Below are 15,156 nucleotides of genomic sequence, written 5' to 3'. Positions count from 1 at the left end.
AAACTTACCATAATACCAGCCATTAGAATTGCTCTCCTCAGACTTTTCAACCCAGCTTTCTGCCCAGCTATGAGCAAAATCTATCAAAACCACCAACTGAACAAGAATGAAAAGAAATCCACCCAACAGGCCAAAGTACATCCACACTACAGACAAAGTATTATTATGAATACAAGATATTAATATTAAACATGAATACATGCTCTTCAGAGTGGTATGAAAAGGTGTACAGATAACTTTATAAGAAAAATCTAAAACAAAAGTGTACTTAGAAACACTGAACAAGTATTTGGAAATCAGATTAACCAACATCATTCAGCTATGCAGTTTACCCAAAAGCCTTGTTTAAATTCTCACCTAACAACATGTTTTCTGCCTGATATAGAGAATCTTAACTGTGGAATTTTTAATCAAGACCTAATAAAGTTTTAAGACTTGTCACCATGGTAAAGATGTATCATTTGTCCCAATGTTACTTTCATCCCTTTAAGACTTGTCACCATGATAAAGATGTATCAATTGCCCCAGTGTTACTTTCATCCCTTCAAATACATTTTCTGTAAAAGATACCAACTTTCACTTTGACTTTTAGTTTATTTTATATCCATATATTTATGTGGTGTTAATAATATGCAACATCACTAAGTTGTTTCAACCTGAACCAATATTTAATTGGATACATAAAAACTTTGATGTAGATACAAGGTTTGTTATACAGTTACACACATGAAAACACTTTCACACCAAATGATAGGTTGTCTACAAAGTATTACTCATGTTATTTAATATTACACAGACTGGATTTCATTAACAACATTTCAATAATGGGTATTATTGCAAACTATCTTAAACCTAGTAATTCTAAACAAAGCCTTAAACTGCTCTTTACTGTTATCAATAATTAAAGTTTTGGAGACAACTGAAAAAAAGTAAAAATAATATTAATCTACAAGTTTTATACTAAATAACAATTCAGAGATTATTGCAATCAGTATATGATCTAAAATACTTTACTACCTTTTCCAAATGTATTTCCTTCAGGAATGAAGAAGGCACCAACTATTCCACCAATAAGAATAAGATATTTGATGGCCCAAAATCTAAAAAGTCAAAACAACTTTGTTAATGCAAGTTAAAACTTTGAAAAACAGTGAGAATTTTTTGTTTGTTCTAAAGCACAAAGCTTTGTTTAGGGTTAAACATGCTATGTTATCTATGGATATCAAACCTTGAATTTTAGCATTATAAACAACCAAGTTTACAGTGATGGGAAATAGCAGCAATACATTTGAATTTCAATGTATTTAACTTGTTTGTATAACTTGAAAAGTGCACGTGAAAAGCATAACATCACTATAGTTTTATCACTGATAAGGGAATGCAAACAATGTAACACCTATATAAAACATCCTGTAGTTACTGGTTGTTAATATATAAAGTTATACAACTTACTCTTTGCTATAAATAATATGCACATGTATTGCATTTTAACCAATAATTCTTAAGTGACACTTTAACTTTGTTGTATTTTCTAATTTCAATGCATGAAAAATTATTTCCACAAATGAACTAATGCGGACTTTTTAAAAACATTTTTGATTTGCATATACAAACTTAGTGTGCATACTCTTGTAGTAATTATTTTGATTGAATGTGGAAGATCTGACAATAATCAAGTTCCTATACAGATAATGCAAGTCCTATAGTTTAAAAAAATTACATACAGAAACTCGAAATCAAAACTAAAAATGAAACGTTGTGCACTATATATACTGTGTGCTCTCAAAAATATGTGAAATACAGTTTAAACATAACTAACTCAGTCAAGCAGGATAATGAATACAAATCAAATTCTAGATAGTATATTCAGTTGAAAGTAAAATTAACATTAAAAAGTCTTGTTGGTTTTGTTCCCCTGAACAGAACTACCAACTTTGCCTGTTCACTATAATCAGGCTTGACTCTTACTCAGATGCAAAATGACACTTAGTAAATTGACTAAATATATACTTCAAAGTATGATCTTATAAGTTACTTGAAAACATATATTTCACCAACAGGTGTTGTATTCTTAGTTTCAGATATTTACTCCATTAAGATAAACTTAACATAGCTTAAAAAAAGTTCCACATTCAAATGGCAAATTTAACTAGAAGGTAATGAGAAAACCTTGTAGTATGCATGCATACCATGTCTTTTATATCTTACATGTTCATTTATTCTGAATCTGAGTTTTTGTATAACCCAATTCAGAAAATATTATGTTGACTTTTTTACCATCATTATTTTGAGAAAACACCTACTCTGGCCATGGAAAATATTGCTGTAATGCTACATGTTCTTAAAATTTAATATACACAACAGTAGTGTCTTTCACTGACAAAACAGATATCATCTATAGGTTATATTACAACCTTCCTTATGTTGAAAGCCAATGACCAGTGCTATGGGTAGCACTAGTCACTACATATATACATATATTGTTTCCTTTTACCTAAGAAACATTAGATTTGAACTGTATATATATAGACAGGATCAAGAAAGCTGGATAAGAGAAACATGAAAGGATAAACACAGGTTTCAGTTCATGGGCCCAGTAGGAGGCATCCATCTACAGTCCTAATGCAAATATGCACACTGTATTTGTTGTCTTTGACATAAATAAAGATGGGCAAGATGTTTTATACAAAATGTAAAAATGTGTTTGTTTCTTTACTTGGAATCTGTTTAGTTAAATTAAGAGTTACTTGATAATTTATTCTACTGATTCTCCCATTATAAAGGACTAATTATGAGGAAAATTAATTTAACCTAAACAATTTAACTTAAAATATCCACATAAACTTCCTTATAATTTTACTAACATGTAACTTTTTACTACAAAACTTAAAATATAATGAACTAACAACCCATACCATGTAAAACTGTTACATGTATGATCTGTAGTAGGGTAAAAATTTTGCTTATAAGAATTTGAAACTAGGTTTATATGTAGTGTATTTATAATCTATGATATTCATTTTACCACTAGTATTGCAGATGTGAAGATGCACTTCATATATTTAGCTTTACTCTCAACATTACAATTAAAAAGCTATACAATCATTCAAAAATTAATTTAACAGTATATTTATGTCAAAATAACTATATAAATATATTCAACTTGAAATATTTACATGGCATGTAAAAAATACAACTAACATACCCATTTTGGATTCCAGACCGTGAATCTCTGGATGATTTAACTCCAATCATCATGAGAGAAAATAGCACAAAAAACAGAGTCAGGGAGAAGTAGATACGATAAACAGAGAGAAAACCAACTGCATTTTCACAATGGATAGAATATGTAGCATTTTCTTTACAAAATGGAACCTATAAAACAAATGTTTCATCTCTCATTTTTTTGATTTTAATATACCTTTACTTAATGGTATACAACTTATTGATTTAAAGCAACACTGAAAGATTTTCTTATGTGTACAGTACTTAAAAAATTAAATAATTTTCATTACTTGTAAATTAGCACTTCACACTTCATGTATTTTTTTATACTTCTTTTAATATTATAGCTAGTGAATAAATAAAGCTTTATTATAAGGTATTATAGGAAGTAAAGGTATATACAGTTTGGGTTTTAATGTTCTGCTTCTAACTGTTTATAAGTTATGGCCTTTTTCAGGCCACATCAATGTTGTTAAATACAGTGTCTTTTTGTTGATTAGCACAGTCCAGTAAATTTCCATAATTAATTCATTTGACCTCCTGGTTAGCTTTGGTGTTATCAGTATATTTCCCAGCTGTCATATGAACCTAGTATTTCCTATAGTCCAAAAGAAATTAGCAACAGATATGTATATATTTACATCTCCAAACAAATGTCAACACACATAAGAAATTAAAGCTTCTCAGCTACTGCACCAACTCAATCTATTTTCAGTTCCAAACACGTGACTTCCATTGGAAATGTCACTCTCTCACCAATCTACAATAACACCTACATGAAAAAATTTGAAACCACAGCTCTACAGACAAGTACCATGATACCCAAGATCTTGAAGCATTACAAAGATGACATCTTTGCAATTTGGTTTAAAAACTAAAACAACTTCCTCCAAGATTTCATTCAACACTTAAGTTTTTTCACCACAAACATACAGTTGACTAGTTAGAAGAAGACAAAATTGGAAGAAAACAAAACCTTGAATTCTTGGATATCCTTATTCACAAAAAAGGATGATCAATTCACCACTACAATATACAAAAAACTTCCATATACTAATAGGTATTTGTAGAACAAATTAAACCACTCACCATGTTAAACAAGGAATCACAGTGAATATTTTATTGACAAAGCCAAACAAAACTGAAGAACTTTTAAACAATGACTATTCTAGTAAATTCACGTCAGCTTTAAGTTCCCAACCTTAAAAACACTAAACTAAAATTATTTTACCATAAATTCTTAAATTAGATAAGAAACACAAAAAGACTATATCACAACTTTAACATAAATGTTTATTCCAAATCAGCAAGAAACCTATAAAAACACCTTACTAAAGGTGAAATAAAGCCACTAAAAAGTTAAAACATAAAGAAATTAACCTACAAATTAACATGCTCTTGTGGATATACATACACTGGATAAACCGTCAAATCACAGAATGACTAAGAAAATATATGGACGTAACTAGACTGATACGTCCAGCAAAATGAGCATTTGCAAAAAATAACCACATAATAAAACTGTTACTGGTAAATCAGGTAAATTAAAGAATCCCTTTTCATTGAATAACACTTGACCAAGAACATTGCTCTGATATCAGCAACTTTTAGAGAAACCCTCTCATAAAACTGCAAAGAATGACAGAATGACTAATGGTGTCACACAGCACTCTTAAAGAATATGCCTATTCAGATGTAGAAACAAATATACAAGAAGGAATTTGTTAAACAACCTTACTGAAGGAAACTACCCAATTAGCAACTTTGAGTTTCACCTGAAGGATGCCTCAGTACTATTAGATGCTGAAACATTTTCTCATTCCATAAAAAGTGAAAACCAGTCCAGTAAAACCAAAACTCTAAAAAATTTATTTTATTTTTATTTGATTGGTTGATAAAGTATGTACCCTGTACAGCCTTTATCTTGATAAACTTTCTTCATACAATAATTTTTTTCATATTATTTCAATTATCACTTTAATATTAAAATTACTTCCCTATTAAATACTAAAGTCAACAAGTGCCAGTTCATCCCAGTATCCAAATTCCTGGTATACAGGTATACAAGTTATTTGTGGAAAAATCACAATGGTAACTAAGGTGTTGCTATGTCAACTTGAGATTATATTGGTTCAATCATCAAACTGACAGTGTCCCATATTCTATTGTATTTTTTGACACTTTTTTGAAAATAAACAAATAAGGTGTTTTATAAGACGTTAAATAGATTTTAATTAAAACAGAAATACAAACAGGACTTTACTAGGTTACAAGGGTTAAGCAAAACATTTTAAACAAGCATACTTGTGACTTTATATCAGGTTAGTGTAAGTGACGGACAGAACACAACTATGAAATGTGATGTTACAATGTAATTGCTTTATGGAATGCTGTCTTCAGCAGAAATAGAGGTGACACCTTAGAAGAGGTTAAGAGGGTAATTAATAATATCCTGAAAAACAAAATTCCACTTTTGTCATGCAAGAGAAACCTTGAATGACCAAATGATCTCTTCATTCTTTTTGTGTTTTTTACGTTAATACTCACGATAAAAAAAACAAATAAGTCATATTTGAATGCAGGTATATTCTCAGGTATATGATAGTTTAAAGACAACCTGCAAGGTTATTCATAAAATTATTTAATAGTACAAAGAGAAAAAATCAATCTCATTCAAAGCACTGCCAGCACAAATAATGAAATTATTCCTACCTTTACAAGCAAGCTATGGTAAAATCATGCCTTTCACAACCTTTTATGTCATTCAACATGGCATTAAGTATTGGATGTCTATTCATTTGTTGATTTAGAAACAGTTTGTGGTAGAGTAGATACTAGATAAACTATACAGTGATACTGAAAAAAAAATGTAGATATGCATTTTGGAGGTCCTAGAGTTATGAAAATGCAATATGCTAACTATATGATGCAAAACATTTGTATTCTTAACATAAACTTGTAGAACGTTGATCTAATTTCTGAATCAAAATGCCTAGTAGCAATGAGATAACTAAGTATTATAAGTTAATAAGTTTTCAAAACCCAAATCTAAACTTGATTTTAATTTAAAGAATAATTGTGTGTCATGTTTTGACAGTCTAAATGTTCTTGCTTGACAGGTATAAGAGTATGAAAGAGTACATTCACAAAGTTAGATTACAGTTTTCAGTTGTTTAGAAGTTTAGTTGTAAATAGTCTGTTGCCACTTACCTCACTCTTATAAACCTGTTTAAGCACAATCTAATATGGAAATATACAAGCTTTGATAATCTTAAAATAACAAAATAAACAAACAAATCCTTATTAAATCATATTTAGCATAAGATTAATTTTGACACAGACAAAGTAAAAAAACAAAGAAACATAAAGCTTGTCCATACTTGTTAATATTTCTAAACTTTCTAGCAACTTCCAAATTCCAAAATTGTAAAACAGTTTGTTTTTAATTATGGATTAAGAAAAATAACTAATTATGTTATAATGTAGGTTAATTCACTTAATATTTTGGATGGAAACTACAGTAATTTTGATTGATATGATATCCTGATTTCATATTATTGTTAAGGCTTTCTTTCACACTTACCTTCTGAAGGCCATCTCTGACTGAAGGAGACAACATGACACATCCTACTATGGTAGTCACTAATAACATGACTGCATACATAACTCGAGTTGAAATGGAGCTTTTACATGTTGGACAGGCAGAGCAGCAGAGTCCACATGCTGCACTCCCACAACAGCAGGCTAACTATAAATTAAAAAGTGTGTGGTTACTCAACAAATGTCAAATATAGAAGTAAAAATTATACTTTCTTAAAAACTGATTGAGCCTAATATTCTAAGTTAAGTATTCTAGGTCTTGCAAACTCTTCAGAATTCAAAGTGTCAAAATTAGAGAATCAGTTATACATAAAACAAAACATACTACGATTATCAATACATATATGTACATACACAATTAAAAACAATAATTACAGTTAACCATAAAGTTTAGTAAATAACCAGTATATAACAAGCACACTAAAGTTATGTTGTTAAAAGTGTATGGGAATCTATTGTTTATGAAAGAACATTTAACAGATCATTTGTAAATTAAGCAAGAATGATCAAATCCTCAGCTTACATTTAGAAAATGGTTTTATTTAATTATTACTTTTTGTTTTGTCATGAAAAGAAGGCACCTTGATCTGTCAATGGTTTATATATGTTTTTTTTTCAAACAGCCTCCATTGAGGTATCATACAGAAGTTGAAATTGGTGAATAAGTTAAACAATAAATAGAAAATTAGTTTGGTTACAGAAAACAGTGGAGATACATAGGACTTTACCTGAGAAGGAAACTGCAACTAATGAGACCCTTTAGGTGTTTGTTTTCTTTAAGGAACTTTAATAATTCATTACTAATGTCAGTGATTTTGACAGCTTGTTGAACAATAATATTCTAGGAAGAGGCAGTTCTGCTGATAATGCTTATTTCAACCATAAAAAAAAATCTATGCAACCTTGTTAGCTGGACAATAACACAGCAAAGGAGTTCCAGAATTTGAAAGATGTAAGGATTTTGACAGGACATAAACTATTAGGATTGAGGAAGTCATAAAGGTGAAAAATAGATTGATGAGAACGATCTTTCCCCTTCCTTGGCTACCAGAATCATGGAAAGAAAAGACCTACCTGGATAAAGCAAGACAAATATGGAATGACGAAGAGTCCTCTAATAAATTACAAACAACTCTGAAAATATCCACAAGCCAACAATGACAAAAAGTACAATTTAAAAGAAAGGTGAAACAAAGAACAGGAAGCTAAGAGCTCAAAACAAAGACGAAATATTGTATGTAAAACAACTGTAAAATCCCAATTCAGTAATTGAAAAGGTGACTGGGGTCAAAGAATATGAAAAGATTTTAAAAGACCTAATACAACTGGAGATTCAAAAACCTTTTGATATTTGAAATACTCAACAATAGAGGATAAGGATTCCTTATATAAAGTCAATGTAGACAAAGAAAGACCCTTCTAAAATACTAAAGTCATAAAATAGAATATGGTTGATACTTTTGAATAAAAAGGGTTTAAATTACTTTAAATACACCACTGAAAATAAATATTCCATTTCTGTTGATAAGTGATCATGGTTGGTCTATGAAGAGATTTAGTTAAATACAGAGAAACCTTAGAAGTTAAACCCTTATGCTTGGCAAAGGAGTGTATAGCTACCACACATGAAGATTGAGTTTCAAAACATCTGGGTGGTGAATGTCTGATCAAGGTTGTCTCACAAGACTGCTAATGTAGAAGAGGTAGACGTGGATATTCCTGCAGATACTGAAAAAGAGGAAACCATGATTCAGATGGTCAATATAGTTCAACCAACAAAACTCAACAGGGAGTAGAACAAACCATAGTCAGAATTCAAGGCAATAGCCAAAACAGGGGAAAAGCATACAGAAGTAAACTTGACAAGTCCTGACTGAATGCATCTACTGCCAATGTTTGAGAATGAGATATCAGAGACCACAACAACTGCATTTTAAAATTCCAACAAGCTGCAAAGCATTGATTATTGGAGACCTAAAGTGAGAACAAATCTAGGGAAAAACCTCGTAATGTAGCATCCATTCTCTTGGAGGAATCCAGCTGTGTCAAGATAAGTGATCTGAAATCAAATTAATCACTCCTGGAACATGACATATTAAAAGATAAAGTGGGAATGATCCCAGTAGAGAAGATTCAAGGTATGAAAACAATGGTCTTAAGAATATGCACCTCCTTGCTGAGAAATTTGAAATATCACTATGGAATTGTCAGAATATTTCATAACATTTTTCTAACTTCAAGAGAGACAGAACTTCAACTACTGCTCAGTGTACTGCTAGGAGTTCGAGAATATTGATATGGAGGGTAAACTTGTCTTCTGTCCAAGTACCCTGGAACTCCTGACCTTGAAGATAAGCTCCCCATCCCTGAAAAAGATGGATCTCAAGACAATGTGGTGGAATGGGTACTCCCAATAGTGATGTTGTTCCACTTTGACCATCAAGTGCAATTGACGATGTTGCTTCTGAGTAATGGGACAAGATGATCCAAAGGATCGATATGCATGATCTATTGGTTGCACACTGACTACTGAAGGGACCTCATAAATGCTCTTCCCAAAGGAATATGAGGCTCAAAAGTTGTCCACATCCCTAAAAGAGAGAGAAAAAAAAAGCCATCCATGCAGTAAGAGAAGAAGACAGAAGCAAAAGCCTAACAGTCTTTCCATGACTTGAAACCTAATAGGGGTTGGTTGAACACAATTTGTGTATTACAAAAACACACCTAGATGGATGAGATATTGCATTGGTGAGAAAACAGATTTCTCTAGTCTGATAAAGAAGTCTATTTTTGTGACTTTTAAAAGGAGAATCTGAGAGTGTTGTTCTGCCAGTCAATGGGATTGAGCCAGTCCTCCATATAATGATGTTGCACAAGAAATTCAGGTGATGAAAAAATAGGGAAATAAACATTGGTAACATTGAACTTGGTCATCCAGAGCACTGGCACAAAGTACCATCTTAAATTGAGAAAAGATTCCATTGTAAAGCAAGAAGGATCTAAAAATCTGTATAGATACAGATTGATTATTGGATACCAATCTTCTGTCTTCTTGAGTGCAATGAAAAAAATGGGAAAAAAATTCCAGAAAACTGGGATTCATCCTCTCTACTGCCCTTTTGACTAACAACTCTATTATGGCCTGGGAACAAAGTTCCACACATCATAGATCTGTTGGATATGAAAAGGTAACGATATGAACATATAACAGCAGAAGTGATATAAATTGAATAACCAACCCTAAAGCAGAAAGTGAGTATCTATGGATCCCTGCTGAAAGAACTTCAGATGTCCAGGAAGTGATGTAATTATGCTCCCACTGAATTTCCATCTACAGGATAGTCACCAACACTGTTGACATCTGTTCACCCAAGCTGAAGATCCTTGAGAAAATGAATGGATGCTATTATGGAAACCAAAGGAGAGGGTCTGGAAACACTATGGGCCAGTACTTCCAAATTAGCCCCAGAAAAGTGATAAGCCAATGATAATAAAGAAGAATGTATACAAGCTGTACCAATTCAGAATTCTAGCTTCTCTGAACTTCCAACAAATCACATGGGACAGAGAAAAGGAGTTTCCCATAACTCCTTGAAGGAAGAAGATGATAAACACTTTCTAATGAAGCATCTCTACCCAGCAAATTCCAACAATATAACAGCCAGGAAACCAAAGAAGAAACTTATGAAGACAAGCTGACTGAAATAAACATCAGCAGAATCTCCAACTCATCCTCAAACTGCTCAGGGGAGCATCAACAGGCTTGAAAGAAAAGTTGGATTGAAAATAAATACCTCAGGACAGTTGTGAGAGTAAAATGAATTCAAGAACTTGTGATCTATTTAAAGTGATCACAGGTTCCAATATAGATCCACACAAGTTCCAAATAGATCCACACAAGTTCCAATATAGATCCACACAAGTTCCAATATAGATCCACACAAATCCAAAAGGGGGATCCATCCATTGAGAATCTAAACAGACCTCCTCCTGATGGTGATAAGCCAAAGTATGCTGATCTGATAAACATGGGGGACAAGGCATAGCTATCCTGTCATGTACCTGAACAGCAAATTTCCCAGCATTAACAGTAATATCTATAGGAGGAAGAAAATACCAAGTAGTCAATTGCCATACTTTTTGCTAATAAGGAAGGGGTAGAGTCAAATGCAATAGGAAAGATCCCCAAAACCTTACAAACATGAGTAACTAGTCAAAAAAGTGGCTGATTAAAATGATCATCTGTTGAAGTTGACCTAGTAAAAAGAAGGAGCTGGAAAAACAAATCTAAATTTTTACCATTCATTCCTGGGTTACTTGCCAAAGCCACTTAAGAACCACACAGAGAGACACCTTCAGTTTGCATATATATTTCCATCTCACAACATATCATTTCATGGACAGCTTTGATTCAGAGTGACCCTTCCCCTGGCTATTGACAAACACCAGATAGCACAAGTGGAAGCGAAGAGGTCTGGTTGACCTATGTAATAGAAGCATTAACTTAGGAACTCATACTTATTAGCAAGTTTGTTTTTAAGTTATTTATAAAAATAAATGAAAAGGCAATGGTATAAATACCAATCATGATCAAAATCACAAACTAAATAGTGAAGAAACCCATGCTGAATGGTTTATTGAGAACAATTAATTACATTATCTAAATAAGGTGCTTATATACAATATCCATATAGAGGGCACACTGAAGTTGGTGAAGAATTTTGCAAATCAGAATTTGCCTAAGATATTGAAGTGGGATATAAAAGACTGGAACAAGCATTTACAATGCTCAGATGGGCAAAAAGTTGAAATCCTCGAGACTGAGACCTCGCTAATATTGTCAGTGGATGGTAAGTATGTTTTGGAATTTCATGTAGTAGAGCATAACACAAAACATATCCACAATCAAATAGATATTGGGCAAGATTACAATATTACAAATACATTTAAAATAATGTTATGTGAATAACTGCATATCACAAAAAAAGCATAGTGTTATAAGACTGCATGCAGGTTCATTATAATATTTTAAAAAAAGAGACAAAATGAGAGTATCTAAACATACAATCCTCTTGATGACTTGTGTAAAAAGAGCATTGACAACATTTAAAATGAGCATACTTTATACTGACACAATAAAATGAAGTGGATTTTAACTTACTTCCACCAATAAAAGATGTACCAATCATTCAAAAAAATTATTAATTAATTGCTTTAACTAAAGTTGTAAAACATTGAAAATTTAAAGATACAACTTTAATTTAGAAACAGTTTTAAAATATGTGAAATATAAAATTAGAAATATAGTGATGAAAGTTGTAGTAATAAAAATGTTATCATCACCAGATATTTCTCAACTTCAGTAAGATGATTCTCTTACAATTATATAATGAGAAAATGTTTCCTTAAATTATTTTAATCTCATTTTCTATTCTACTTAACTTATTTATGTCACTGTGAAATTATTTCAAATTTATCTAGTGACACTTTTTTACATACTCAAGACAATTTTTATTATGACCCCAGAATACAATTCAGTAATATCAGATCATCCCATAAGTAATTCTGGAAATTTAATACAGAAAGTGCATCATCATTTCTGTCTTTAGAAGGCCTTAATGACTAAAATATGTAGTAAGATGTGTATATAAGAAACTAACCCAACTCCACTTTTTCAAATCATTAATCAAATAAACCCTTATGAAGATGGATATGTCTGAGGAGCACATTAGGCATATAATGCTGTATGAGTTTAAAAAAGGCAATAGTGCAGCAGAAACCACATGAAACATTCAAGGTGTTTATGGTGCAGAGTCTCTCAATGAAAGAAAGTGTCAAGGGTGGTTTCAGAAGTTCAGATCAGGTGACTACAGCTTAAGTTATGTACTACGTTTAGGTCATTCTATTGAGTTTAATGATGACTTGCTGCTGGTTGCACTTGATGAATATTGTACTGTAACAATTAAAGAAGTAGCATAGAAGCTTTTCAACCTATTCAACAGTTCACCTCCATCTGCAACAGCATGGAAAGGTGTTAAAACTTGGAAAATGGGTCCCCCATGATTTGACCAAAACCAACATTAGAGCAAGAGTGGTCATTTGCACTTCTCTGCACTCTCGTGATCATAACTTATCTTTTTTGGACAGGTAAGTGACTGGAGATAAAAAAATGGAGTTGCTGCCACTCAATGTAACAATTTCATCAAACTTCTATTGTCAACAGTTAGAGAACTTGAATGTTGCACTGAAAGAAAAGAGGCCTGCTCTGATCAATCGTAAAAATGTTGTGTTACACTAGGATAATGCACTGCCCCATACAGTGAGAATCACATCTACAAAGACTGAAGAGTTAGACTGGGAAAAACTTCAACATCCTTCTTATTCTCCAGACCTTGCCCCATCTGATTATCATATATTCCAAAGTTTTCAGAACTATCTTGATAGAAAAGAACTTGGAACACATGAAGAAATCAAAACTACTCTCTCTACATTCTTTTCCTCCAAACCTCAATAAAATGAAACATACATTATTGATTAAATAACATTAAAATCCTTTCTCTCTTTCTAAACCTAAAATCAGACATTATTTAACAAATGACCTGATATATTCCAAGTGCATATACAATATTAAAAATGTCCATCACATGTATTTAACCCAAATAAACAAGCATTTTTCTTTAAAAATTTCCAAATAATTTTTACTTATAAAAGAATATCTAAATAGCATGCTCTATTAATAATACAAAGTAGAATATTACATGTTATACTACAACTTCTACCTTTAGAAATGGTTACATTCTTTACACAAATCGTGGCTTATTCTAAAAAAAAACAAAAAACACACACACATATATAAAGCACAAATTTTGTGTGATTGTCTGTCAGTTATCTCACCACTTCCAATCTTTGAAAAGTGTAAAAATTCGCATAATAATAATAACATTAAAGAAACAGGATAAAAACGTTGAATAACAATATATATCAATATTAATTATGATGTCAATAACCAGATATTCTAGCTTATTCACTGTGGTATAATTATATTTTATAAGAAAATATACAATTATGATACACACACACACATATATATACAATCTATAAAATTATTAATAACATAAATACCTGTCCAACTGTAAAAATACTTAAAAGCGCTCCCATTTCAATGATTATGTACAATTCATTCCACAGTGAACAAAACTCTAACTGAAGTTAAATATGTATAACTAATACGTTTAAAAAATAGCTTTCGTTAAAATTTTTATGATAAAAAACAAATCACAATGTCACAATGTCGTAAGGCATAAACATACGTCAAAGTCACATGGCTTATTTCGGAACGACATTGCCATCTAGTATCAATATATATATTCCTTTAAAGTCGTAAAAAATAATTTTCGAACGCGTTTCTCTTTCTTCTATTTTGTACGTTGAAACTTATTTGAAACATCGTGTTAATAGTATGCTATTTATTATAGTTATATCACGGCTGAATTGCTGTTTTTGTTTACAATATTATCTTTTCATTATTACACTAGATAATTAGAATGTATCTCAAGACGGCTGGTATGGGTATTATAGCTTTTATTAAAATAAATTAGAGAACAACGTTTCGACCTTCTTGGGTCATCTTCAGGTTAACAAAGAGAGTTTGCATCCGACCGTTGCCAGGCGCATCTTCGGGACAAGAGTGTAAATAGGTACGGAACTCTAGGGGGCGATGCACTATATGTTAAGTTATTAATTAGTATGGGTATAAAGATGTTCCTTAATTAAAGGGAATTGTGTAATTGAGTGTAATAGTGTAGAGAGCGTGCTTAGATGTTTGATTATACAACAACTCAAGCCCAAAAATAAACCAATACAAAGGAACACTTTTGTACCTATATTAATAAATATAATCAAACATCTAGCACGCCCTCTACGTTCTTACACTCATTTAAACAACCCCCTTCAAACATGTGGTCAGTTATCGGTCAGTTACCTCTTTCTTTCTTTGTGAACCTGACGATGACCGAAGAAGTTCGAAACATTGTTCGCTCCTCTACATAAAATTTCTCTCAACTCAGCCGTTTTTACATATTCGTACATTCATCTTTATACCTATACAAAGTTACAGCCTAACATCCACCTTCAACGCCTCCTAGAATCACGTACCCGTTTATACTCTTGTCTCTAAAACGTTCCCGGCATCGGTCAGAAGCTAAGTCTCTGTTAACTTGAAGATGACCTAAGAAGGTCGAAATGTTGTTCTCTACTTTATTTTAATAAACGTTTTAATACACGTGCCAGCAGTCTTGAGATACACTTTTATTTCAAGTGGGTTTCTCGTCA

The 15,156-nt window shown here is 31.8% G+C and overlaps 1 protein-coding gene across 1 annotated transcript in view; it reads right to left on the bottom strand.

The window, feature by feature from the left end:
- The window catches only part of LOC143223384 (putative serine incorporator), a 34,428-nt gene extending 20,249 nt beyond the window's left edge, over positions 1-14,179 (bottom strand). The window contains exons 1-5 of the mRNA XM_076451303.1: positions 13,948-14,179; positions 6,809-6,973; positions 3,206-3,375; positions 1,018-1,100; positions 9-146 (exon numbers count right to left, since the gene is read on the bottom strand). Coding sequence (XP_076307418.1) covers positions 9-146; positions 1,018-1,100; positions 3,206-3,375; positions 6,809-6,973; positions 13,948-13,983 — 592 coding nt within the window. The 5' untranslated portion in view covers positions 13,984-14,179. The remainder of the gene's footprint in view (positions 1-8; positions 147-1,017; positions 1,101-3,205; positions 3,376-6,808; positions 6,974-13,947) is intronic.
- Between the last annotated feature and the right edge of the window lie 977 nt (positions 14,180-15,156).

Source organism: Tachypleus tridentatus, chromosome 8, assembly GCF_004210375.1.
Source record: "Tachypleus tridentatus isolate NWPU-2018 chromosome 8, ASM421037v1, whole genome shotgun sequence".
Classification (NCBI taxonomy): domain Eukaryota; kingdom Metazoa; phylum Arthropoda; class Merostomata; order Xiphosura; family Limulidae; genus Tachypleus; species Tachypleus tridentatus.
Note: the sequence above shows the minus strand (reverse complement) of the source record. Positions and strands in the feature narration are given on the sequence as shown.